Below are 11,615 nucleotides of genomic sequence, written 5' to 3' on the forward strand. Positions count from 1 at the left end.
GATGCAGACTCTGAGCCCTGGTCACAGACCAGAGAACCTGGGGCTCAGGTCTGCTCCACGTGTGGATCTAGGATCTGGAAGGGTGACCGCCTTCCTGGCCACAGGAGAGACACTTCCACTCCCAGATTGTCTCTGACCCAAGGACTGGAGGTAGGGGTGAGACAGGATTGAGCAGAGCAGCCCAAGCCAAAGAGAATCACTTACAGTTGCTGTCAAAGCACTTTGAGTTTGAAAAAGTTCAAACTGATGTTTTTAGGAAAAAGAGAACCAGGAATACCCACTAGAAAGCTAAAGGGAAGTCTGATTTTTGCAATGAATGCATCCCTTACAGTCCTTTGAAGCCATCAACGTGAGACTCAGGTATCTGGGCACTTCCAGGGTGGGGCAGGGGGACTGGGGAGCGAGCTGTGCTTCATGGGAGGTGAGTGGGCGACAAACCCCGCAGCCCCTGCTCCTTCCTAGGGCCCCCTCTTGGCCTGTCTGTGCACTACGGTCCTCCCCTCCATGTCAGTGCAGAATCATGCCCAGGACAAACACACACTGAATGGATACACGTGCAGTGCGCTTCCACTCCAAGCATCCTTCCACTTCCTCACAGCCTGCTAATCACTTCTCTTCCACCCGCATGCGGCCTTCCTTTCTGTCCTGCGAGTCATCCCTGATCAGGGTCAGCCCTCATGCTGGTTCAGTGTAGACTTTACTCTGCTGGTCTGAACTGCTCCTCCTCCACCTTCACATGACTGGCTTGAAACACAGAACTGCTTCTGCTCCAGTGATTCTCTAACTCCAAAAAGCATTTACAACGGCTATTCACAACCTCCTTTAGTGAAACCCTCCCTAACCTTGGACTCCTCAATTCCAATTTTTTGATTTTCCTCTTACAGACATGCCCAGGCCTCAGTTTCCTTACTGGCTGCTGCTTCTACATTTTTTGGGTAAACTTTTTTTACTTAAATGTAACATTCGGGTAGAGAAGTGCACAAAACCGAAGTGTGCACCATACCTAAACTCAATGCACTTTCAGAGTGATCACACTTGGGAGACCAGCTGGGAGGCCAGGCTTCCTACCCAGGGTGCTCCTGGTGTGCCCGTCTCACGCTCCCTAATCTCCCTGAAGGGTGCACCTACTTAGATGGCTTCAAAGTTCAATAGTTAACAAGGTCCAAACCCACATCGTGGCAGCTGTCAAGCTGGTGGACTGAGCCACAAGTTCACCTCCCACCCTTCCCAAGACCACAACAGACCCCCATACACATACTTAAAAAGGAACAAAACCACCACATCTAATTGACACAGAAGGAATGAAATCACTAGAGAGATTCTGCAACCCCTACTAAAATAGTGGACATTGGCAATGATCATTGATGACTGCTAAACCATGGGTGAAAGGCAGAAAGGGAAATGTCCGATGGAGGGGTCAGGCTAACAATATCTGCACCCACTAATCCATCACAGCATCTGGAAGTGGGCCAACCAGACAACCTGTGCCCACTGATGCAGGACAGTAAGAAGAACCCAGCACCACCTATCAAGTACTCTTGCCCAAAATACAAAGCCTGAATCTGCCCTATTCCCTAGCTCAACTACGAGTCTATGGGAAACAGCAGTATAGAGGAACTCATCCAAGGTCATCACAAGGGCAAAATCAGGCAACCCAACAAGACAGATGACCTGGTTTCTTCAGTATATGAAGCACATGCAACATGTGGTCCTGGCTTGGATCTTGATCTGAATAAACAACTGCAAAAGACATTTTGGGGACAAGTGGGGAAAAGCGAATACGGGCTTGGTATTAGGTAATAGTAAGGAATTACTGTTGTTAATTTTGTTGGGTGTGTAAAGGTACTGTGTTTATCTTCTAAAAGGTATGTATGTCTCAGATACATACACAGAAGTGTGAAATGATACAGTATCTGTGCTTCACTATAAAATACTCGTTTTTTTTTTTTAAAGGTTGTCCAAATAAATGAAAAGGCAGAAAGCTGGAAGGTGACATTTGCTAAGGCTGGTGAATGTGGGTGTCTGTCGTCAGCTGAATAATGGCACTGCCAAAGACGTCCACGTCCTAATGACTGTTACCTTAATATGACAAAAGATGTCATAGTTACAGAGATGTGATTACGTTAAGGATGTTGAGATGGGAAGACTATCTTGGATTATCCAGTGGGCCCAATGAAATCACAAGGGTCCTTACAAGTGAAAGAGGTAGGAGGGTCTGCGTCAGAGAAAAGGAGACAATGCAAGTGGAGGTCGGAGTGATGCACACTGAAGATGGAGGAAGGGGCCATGAGCCAAGAAATGGCAGGTAGCCTCTGAAAGCGAGTGAAAGCAAGGAAGCAGCCTCTCCCCTGAGCCTCCAGAAGGAACACAACCCTTTGGACCCATTCTAGACTTCAGACTCCAGAGCATGAGAATAAATTCATGTTGTTCTAAGCCATTAAGTTTGTGGTAATCTGTTACAGCGGCAACAGGAAACTCGTAGGGTTTTAAAATCTCCTAAAGTTTTTTTTAAGAAAGTAAACAACGTAACGGGCCAGCGAAGAGCCTGTCGGCATGTGGCGTTCTACACATTCCCGGAGGATGGGGAGATGAGTGTGGCTGACCAAGGAAACAGAGCAAAGGAGACCCCAGGCCTGCACGTTAGAAGGGGCTGCAGGGGAAGCAGGACCCCAGGAGAGGCTCTGGGCTCTGAGCTTAAATGCCACTGAAGTCAGGAGAATCAGGCTGCAAGGTCTATACTCAGGACCTCTATATTCAGGACAACTTTGCCAGTTGCCCCATATTCCTGCCAGCCACTTTGCCTTATGGGCAAAACTCCCTGGACCCTCCTCATACTCAAGAGTGCGGGAGGTTCTCAAGATGAGTGACTACCGTGGAGTTCAGACCGCTTCAGCCCAACACAGGGAGAGGGGAGGGGTCTGTGGCCTAACAGCCAGCTGTGCACCCAGGAAACCGGAAGCAGAACCGACCTGGTGATCCTGGCCCACCGAGGCATATGGAGATTAGAGTGAGACTTGTCAGGGGAGGGAGGGAGAGAGAGGGAGAGAGACAGGTAGAGACAGAGACCTAGAGGCAGGTCAATCAGGAACCAGACCTGCTCAGGTGTACAAAGCAGATCTGTCAGACACAGCCTCGCAGCTCTTCTCTGGTAAACAAAGACAGACCAGAGGGCCCCTGCACACATGAGCAACATCTGCACAGGTGGAAAGACCGAACTTAGCAGCTAAGAGGACAGAGAATCCAGGCAGCAGTCACATCCAACTCCCAATGACCTATACTTTAAACTCCCAGATTGGAAAGATTCAGTGTAAAATGGGACAGGATAATACAAGAGGCTCAGAGAATATGAAGAGATAAAAAACACAGCAGTCAGGGGGCCATCTAATAAACAACCTCAGAAAAATAATATAAAGGAAAACAGGAGGGAATTTTTAAAAAACACAGGACTTCTTTAAAAAAGACACAAAACACTAGCCATAAACAAAGACAGATATATTTGACAAAAATATACCAAAAAACATTTCACTGATAAAAGACACCACAGAGACAAGCTACAGATTTGGAGAAAATAATCCATATGCAGCAAAGACTCAGGATCCAGAAAGCATGAAATGCCTATATATTGTGAGAATCTACAGAAATCTAGGGATGGGAGACACACACAGAAAGAAGGAAATACAGTTGGCCAATAACTCATTTAAAGATATTCAACCTCACTAGCAATCAAGGACATGCAAATGAAAATAATGCAATAAACTTTTGTGGTCTTGAGGTAAACAAAAATTAAAAGACCCGATATTAATATTGTCAAGTGGCAGCAAAGATGCAGGGAAATAGGCACCTTCTCTGAGTGGGGAGACTGAGAAGGGGCTTTGCCCTTTCAGAGCCACATGGCAGCACTGGTCACACTGAAAACACAAACACCCTAAAACTCAGCAAAGTGCTGCCTCCAGGGTATGCCTAGATAAACTTACATGTGCGCACAAAGTAAAACTACAAGAACTTCCACAGGGCTTTGTTTGGAATAGGAAAAATGGTGTAAGGAGGAAGGACTTATAAGCCTATTCTCAGAAGAGATGAATAGAGGTGGCGAAAGAAATGTACTTGACCTTCATCTACCACATGGATGGACCTCAAAATTGACCTTGAAAGGTGTAGAAAAGCTACATGTAGAAAAAGCATTGTTAAAAGAACCAGATTATTACCTTATAATGTCTACAGAGTTTATTACCTACATTTGAGTATGAAAATGGATTAACTGTGTACATATCTTAAGTGGTTGTTGTCAGGAAGGGTGTGAAAACAACGTGATTGGGGACTAAAAGGAACGAAAAGCAAATATGGCAAAACATCAACGATGATTAATTTGGAGTGGGACCCTGTCTGTTTAATCACTTTTTACACTTTTCTGCAGTTATGGAACTTGTCAAAATAAAAATTTAAATAAAAAATATTTTCAGAGTTGAGAGATGTCATCAAAACTGCAAGGGCCCATGGACTGCCAATCAGGAAGGAAAAAGACCCCCAGTGGAATATGCCCCAATGTCAGGGCTCACAACTCGAGGAGGCCTTAGGGATGCAAAGAAAATGCAAAACTGAGGCTGGTGATGAAACAGAAGAGACAGCAGAAGATAGGCACCTCGTCTCACCAACTGTGGAGACAAGGGGTGGGGCTGGGAGACGAAAGTCTCACTGTTACCTAATGCTTAGGAGCAAGGAAGCAGGACAGAGAAGGGCCCCACCCCCTGGGTAGGAGTGAGCCCTTCCATTTCACAGGTAACCCTTACCTGAACTCCTACTTTCCAAATATCATCTGCCAGGATGACTTGCAAAGATGTTTCACCCAAATTCTCGTAAACATTTTTGGACATGTTGCTTTGTACACAAGTATAATCATTTATCTAGACATTCTACGGCACTTTATGAAATCTGACACACCAGCCTCACGTTTAAACTACAGGAGGGTTTAAGGGAGGATGAGGGGGTGCTGAGCTGGGTCTTAGCTGTTTGCCTGACAGCTAAGGATCTCATCTGATTGCTCCTGCATTACCTGAATTCTCTGACAACTGGCCCCTTCATGGAACCTGGGGAAGTTCAGATATACTCTCTGGCATCTTCAGAATTGCATTATTTATTAATATTTTAGGGCAAGCTCTTTGCAGAGAAGGAAAATATAACTAAACTGTGCTCAACCTTGAGACAACCAAAGATGGGGGCAGCGTATTCCATTAATTGGTGTTTTATGTGAATGTTTACTGTGCAGAAGTCTTTGGTGGATTGTTATAGTGGGGGTTTGAGAGTTTCCATATTTGGGGGGGGCTGGCTGGGGTTTTTATATGGGCTGGGATATTATTATTATTTTCCCTATTCATCAAAATAATGGGCTCCCACTAGCTGAAACTTCACTAACCAACATGTTTGTAAGATCGGACTATTCAGATAACAAGGGATGACAGCATTTGGTATTTTCACCAGGTGAATGCTTTATTTCAATAAATATTTAGTTTGGAGGGAATAATAGAGGGATAAGGGGCTCTTGTTTGTGTTCCCAAGACCTCACTTAATACAAAACTCACACACTCAGGTCTTGAGTTCCCCACAGGGAAACATCCAAAGTGGGTGTGGGAAGGGGCCAGGAGTACATGCTCACAAATCACAACTCTTCAGACATTAGGGGGTGGTGTTATTTTAATTCTCCATTTTATTTTCTCGGCATTAACTCTAATAACTCTCAGAAACCCTCACATAAATTGACAGCAGAGTGCAGCACGGTGGTTATTAGAACTTCTTCACAGCACTTCACTACAGCTAACTTCTGTTCCCAAGCAACTGATCAGGGCCCATCTTTCAGCCTAGTCTAGCTTCACTATCAATTGTCTGCAAATGACCGCACGTTGTAAGAGCAGCAAACACCAGTCACCCAACCTGTGATGACCTCATTACGTGGCTCAGACCTGAGACGGCAGTGCTGTGACGTGGGGACAGCATACTCACGACGTGCTTCACCAGTCAGCCTTGAAACTGTGGGAGGTTTTGTTAATTTTTTTTTTTAACTTGGCGGGAGGGGTAAAACTAAGCAGAGATGTTATTAACATTTTTATATCACAGTATCTCACATTTGCTCGATTCATTATTTTAACTTAGAAATGAAAAATCTAAATATAGTAATGAAACTATTTTTGTCTTTCACAGCAGAGAATCATTAGAGTACATGTAAATCTGAAGAACTAGGATAAAAATTTCTCATTTAGAAAAAACGCTAAGAAACTGAAACAGTAAGTTAAAAATGGCTACTTCCAAGTCATGAAAAGAAATAAAATACTGATAAACGATACGACATACATGACGCTTGAAAATATGGTAAGTGACAGAAGCCAGACACAAAAGGCCATATATTATATGATTCCCTTTATATGAAATGCCCACAATGCGCAAATACAGAGAAAGTAGATTAGTGGTTGCCAGGAGCTGAGAGTTGGGGAACCAGGGAGTAACTACTAATGGGTATAGGGTTTCTTTTTGGAATGATGAAAACGTTCTAGAATTAGAACTTTATGGTACATGGATATTTTAATAAAGCTTTTATTAAAAACATTGTTTTAAGTGGCTGCCTCCAGTAAGGGGGCTGAGCAAGAGGGGAGGAGGGAGATGACATAACCTGTGCTGCCCCGTCTCTCGCGGGAGCCACCCTGTGCCCGTACAGTCCCGACGCCCTCCTGCCCCACCTCCCCTGCACCTCTCAGCTCTGGCTCCCGGCGCTGGTCGGGCTGAAGCCTGCGTCCCACGGCCCCCCTTCTTTCCACTCCCCCGCCAGGGGCCACTTTCCAGCCACATTCTCGACCCTGGTTCCTGCTGCTCCCAACACTTCGGAGGCTTCTCATTACCACCAGGATGGAGACCCAGTCCGGTGGCGGGCATTCAGGATGCGGCTGGGTTTGTCCTGGCCTCTTTGGCCTAAAATCTAATTATGGTCAGCCTTCACCCAGATGCTGGTCATGCAGTGTCCCCATGCTGCTACAGGAGGCCAGACTCCTGCTCACCAGGCTATGCCCACCCGGCTGACGTGTCCCCTTTACCCCTTGGCTCAGGGGTGTCCTATCTCCCAGGCAGCCTCCTCTCCACAGCAAAAGGACCCCAGGTGCTCTGGGCCCCAGGGCCTCTATGCAGACTCTCCCAAGGCATCAGGTGTGCTCAGCTCCTCCAGGGCTCAGGGCCTCCCTAAGCATCTCTGGCTTGTGTCCTGAACCACATGTGCAGCACTAGGCAGATGGTGAGGTCTCAGCAGTCGACTGAACCACCCTGGAAAGTGGCATGGGAGCCCCTCAGGATGGGGGCTAACACGTCACCTTGTTCTCTTCCCAGTAAGCACAGAGCTCAGCAGACATCATCAATCTGAGTCAGGCACTGAATATATGAGGGAAGGTGGGAGGGAAAAAGAGGAGGGGGCTGCTAGCCAAAAGGGAGCTGCCCCTCATCCACCAAACAGCCCATAGCACAGCTGAGGCTCGGGACTCTGAACAGGCTGGTTGACAGTGAGGCTGCAAGTCATGGAAAACAGAATTCTCCCGACCTGTGCTCAGGAATCAATAAACTTCTAGCTGATTCCTTCTCTACCCAAACCCTAGCTGTGGTAAACTGAGGAAGTACATCGACTGGGATGGCCGGGAACACCCTGAACACCTTAGGGAACAGGGCAACCGTTGAGGAAAAAGCAGAAGCCCCATCTCACCTGGGCCTGGGCTGTCGGAAGCCTGGGGGCCCTCCTCCTCTCTTCAGGGGTCTTCTCCACGTACCAGGTAGAGTCCTGAGGACACAGAGCTGGGGGAGGAAAGTGAAGTCACAGAGGCGGTTCTCCCTGCCAGAAGTGTGCCCACGTGAGTCCCACCTCCTGACGCTGTCCTTCCCCTGTGGGCAAGGGGAAAACCCTACCTCCTCATAGTATAGATGAAAGCAGTGAGGCCGAGGAGTTAAAGAATGTGCCTAAACACATGAACCATCCCGCCTTGCTGAGGCACTGTCTTAGGCAAAGTGCCTCTTCACAGACTTTCTAGGCCTGAGCCCTAAGTGGCCACATATTCATTTTCATGAATCCTGTCCTGGAGATACCATCACACTGTATCCCCCAGTGGAGTGTTCTGGTCCCTCCCTGTTCCAGCTCTGCCCAGAGACAGAGCTGGACCAGACCCCACGCCCCCGGCCCCCTCCTCCCCGGCTCTAATTCCCTGGCAATGGCAGGTTACTGCTGGGAGAGACCACAACATGTTAACCAATGTGGCTGATGGGGACACAAGTTGGTTTTTTTGTTTTTTGGGTTTTTTTGGCCACACCATGAGGCATGTCGGATCATAGTTCCCCGACCATGGATGGAACCCGCATCCCCAGCAATGGAAGTGTGGAGTCTTAACTGCTGGACCACCAGGGAAGTCCGGGGACAAAAGTTCTTGACTCACCCCAGGAGGCCCACGGGTCAACAGCCGCCATCCCCCAGGGCTGGTCCGTAAGGATACCTGCATCAGAGGATCCGGTTAGGACAAGGAAAGGAAAGAACTGTGACACCAATCCTAGTGACTAAAGGCTACAAATGGAAAAGGAGAACTGTCTCACTAATGCGCAAAACAAAATTCCGTAAGTAGAGACCAAGGACGTGTGAAACAAACCCAACATAAGCTAGATTTAGAGCAGAAATGCACAGGTGGGTCACTTTCAGGAATTTTATTGATATGATACAGCAACAGAATAATTAAGAACAGAACTCTTTAAATGGGCTGGAGAGGTATTTGATAAAATTTAACATTACTTAATTTTTTAAAAAAATTAGTAGAAAGATACTCCTTTGATGTCTTTAATGACAAATACGTGAAAGCTCGTTTAAAGATAAAACACACCACTGACACTATTTTAACATTGTTCTTATATTATAAACCAGTGCTATATACTAAGAAACAAGAATAATAGTAAAAAATACGGGAGTAGTAGAGAAATTTTGGTTGTACGTACGACTGGCACACAAATCACTAGAAAATCTCTTAGAACTAATGAGACTTCTCAGGAGATGACTATGAAATACACAAAAATTACATTGCCTTTAATACAAACAACCAATTTTTTAAAGAAAAGTCACTCAGTTCTAATTATGTACCAAGACAGAGAGACCCTCCCGCTCCAATCCCAAAAGCCCTCAGCCCCTCTCCAGCAGATCACTGCTGGGGAGGCCCAGAAGAAACAAGATTTGTACTCACCCCAGGAAGCCCACGGGTTGATGGCTGCCATCCTGCAGCATTAACCCACCAGGAGCTGGGCCAGGAGCAGTGGATCTGGGTGATTACTGAAAGCAACTGCAATACCCACCTAGTGATAAAAGTGAAAAAAGACAAAAAATGGTCTTTCCTCACAGAAGATCCAGTGGGAATAAACAGAACACATCCACAGAAACAACAAAAGACTCCTACAGAGCATTATAAGAGTACAATTTACATGTCAAAAACATGACAGAATTTCTTAAGAGAAATGAAGGGTGACAAGAATTAGCTGAAAAATGGGCACGTTCCAGAGTAAGAGAGCAGAAAGTTGTCAACAGTTCTCAAGAGACGGGTACTGACAACGACAAGGTAGCTTTTCTGTTGATTTAACGAAAATTACTGTAAAATCTACCTACAAGCTTCACATGTAAGTGGCTGTCTAGAGCAGAAAGGAAGGAGGAACGGGGGAATGACTGCTTAACGGGTTCAGGGGTTTTTTACTTGGGGGGGTTATGAAAATGTTCTGGAATTATATAGTGGTGATGACTGCACAACGTTCAGAAAGCACAACAAAACCACTGACGGTTAAATGGTTAATTTTATGTTACGCAAATTTTATCTTAAAAAAAAAATTCCACCTGGAAGACCTACCAGGCCCAAGTCTGTCTGTCTCTGCTGGTACAGAGACCAACAGAAAGCCGGGTTTGGAGCCCAGACCATCCCCAACTCCCTAAGTTCTAGGCTTATTTATGCAAGTCCCGCACCTCTCTGAGGGCCCGACGCCCACTGGCAGAGCTCCGCGGATTCCTGGGAGCGTGCATAAAGCACTGGGACGCCCACTGGGCACCAGGAGCACCGGGACCTGCGCCCGAACTCCAAGTCGGCACACTGAGTATGCTGCACTCTTGCCTGCAGCTTGACAAAGTCCTCGGTCACTGTACGTTTAAAGGAGCCCTGGGCTGTTCCCAACCCCTTTTTGACTTGCCTCCGCATCAGATGAGAACGGACTCGCACGAGAAACGGCCGCCAGGGAAGGAAAGGTGGACTCCCCGGAACGGCCTCGGAGGCGTCCTCGCCTCCTGCTTCCTGGCCTCCCGCCCCGGATTTCCTCCGCAACCCTGCCGCGGGTGCGATGCTCACAGCCCGTCCCGGGAACGGCCGGACTCACCTGGTTCGCAGCCACCGGCCTCGCACCCCTGAGGGACAGTGCCCGCCGCTCTTCGCGGGCGACTTAACAAGCTCGCGTTTGCTTCGCCGGGGACGTTAGGCCCGGCTCGCCCGTGCGTCTGGGGTTCCCGCCCGGAGGACAAAGGCCCGACGCGCAGGGCTCACCCGGGCCCGCCCAGCTGTTCCAGCGCGGCCGCGAGGCCGTAGGCGGGTCGAGGGACCCGCCCTGGCGTCGCGCCCGCCGCGAGTGTAGGCGTCGGCTCTCCCCACCCGTTCTCCCGACCCTCCCAGCCAGCGGCAGCGGCAGCGGCAGCAGTAGCAACCCCACGGACTGGGCGACCGCCTCACCTCAGCAGCGGACAATGGCGGCCGCTCCACCCATCCACCCACCTCGGCCCGGCGTCGACCGGGACGCGCCGCGCAGGCTGCTGGGAGTGGTAGTTCCAGGCGGAGCGCTTCCGGCTGGACCGGAAGCGCCTCCTTGGCAAGTTCCTGGAGGTGCTCGGCCTCCGAGTTCCGCCTTCTAGGGATTTACCCGGACCGCCGTGCCAGAGACCTCGGCGAGGCAGGCGGTGCTTTCCCAGCCGCGGACCGCGCTCCCCAGCCACCGCTGCCTGACGTTAGGGGGCCTCGGTAAATCGCCGATCGGCGAGCCTCAGTTTGCCCGTCCGTAAAACGGCGGCTCGCGGTAGCCGCACTTAACAGTGGGAACTTGGTTGAAGTCTGAGACTTTCCTTTTCGTTCAGTAGTTACAAGATTGTAAAGAAGTGGTTGTTATGATACCTTTTTCGGACAAGGAACCTAATTTTGAGCTTCCCCTCACATATGAAGCCCTACTCCTTGTTACCGAGACGAATTTGAGTCCGCTGGACCGAGGCCTCCTTCCCAGCTGTGTTGGGTGGTGACCTTTGCCCAGAGCTCCCTAGCCCCTTCCTCCTTGCTCCTTATTCGCCATGCCTGTTCATTTCTCCACCCTAGTTTCGACTGTTTAGTTGGGGGAACAGCATGCTGGTCAGAGAGGGAGTGGCCAATTGCAGAGAGCCTTAGGCGCATCGGAATGGTTCTGGCTGTGAGCCAGGGCATGGTTCTGAGCAGAGCAGTCATGGGCTCTGGCCTCCTCAAAGGATCACTCACTCTGGCTTCTGTGAGGAGAGCTGAGTTAAAGAGGGTGAGGGAAGGACCAGAGTGACCTTTGTACCAATGCAGTAA

General features: G+C 48.6%; 1 protein-coding gene across 9 annotated transcripts in view; it reads right to left on the bottom strand.

Moving 5' to 3' along the window:
* LOC308606606 (zinc finger protein 606-like) overlaps window positions 1-10,784 on the bottom strand; it is a 36,487-nt gene extending 25,703 nt beyond the window's left edge. For all 9 annotated transcript variants that reach the window (XM_081217710.1, XM_081217708.1, XM_081217705.1 and 6 more), the window contains exons 1-4: window positions 10,408-10,784; window positions 9,240-9,348; window positions 8,451-8,507; window positions 7,730-7,818 (exon numbers count right to left, since the gene is read on the bottom strand). In XM_081217710.1, the coding sequence (XP_081073836.1) occupies window positions 7,730-7,818; window positions 8,451-8,507; window positions 9,240-9,270 (177 nt within the window). In that variant the 5' untranslated portion in view covers window positions 9,271-9,348; window positions 10,408-10,784. The remainder of the gene's footprint in view (window positions 1-7,729; window positions 7,819-8,450; window positions 8,508-9,239; window positions 9,349-10,407) is intronic.
* Window positions 10,785-11,615: the final 831 nt, after the last annotated feature.

The sequence above is a fragment of the Mesoplodon bidens genome (assembly GCF_964165515.1).
Source record: "Mesoplodon bidens genome assembly, chromosome: 18".
Taxonomy (NCBI): Eukaryota; Metazoa; Chordata; class Mammalia; order Artiodactyla; family Ziphiidae; genus Mesoplodon; species Mesoplodon bidens.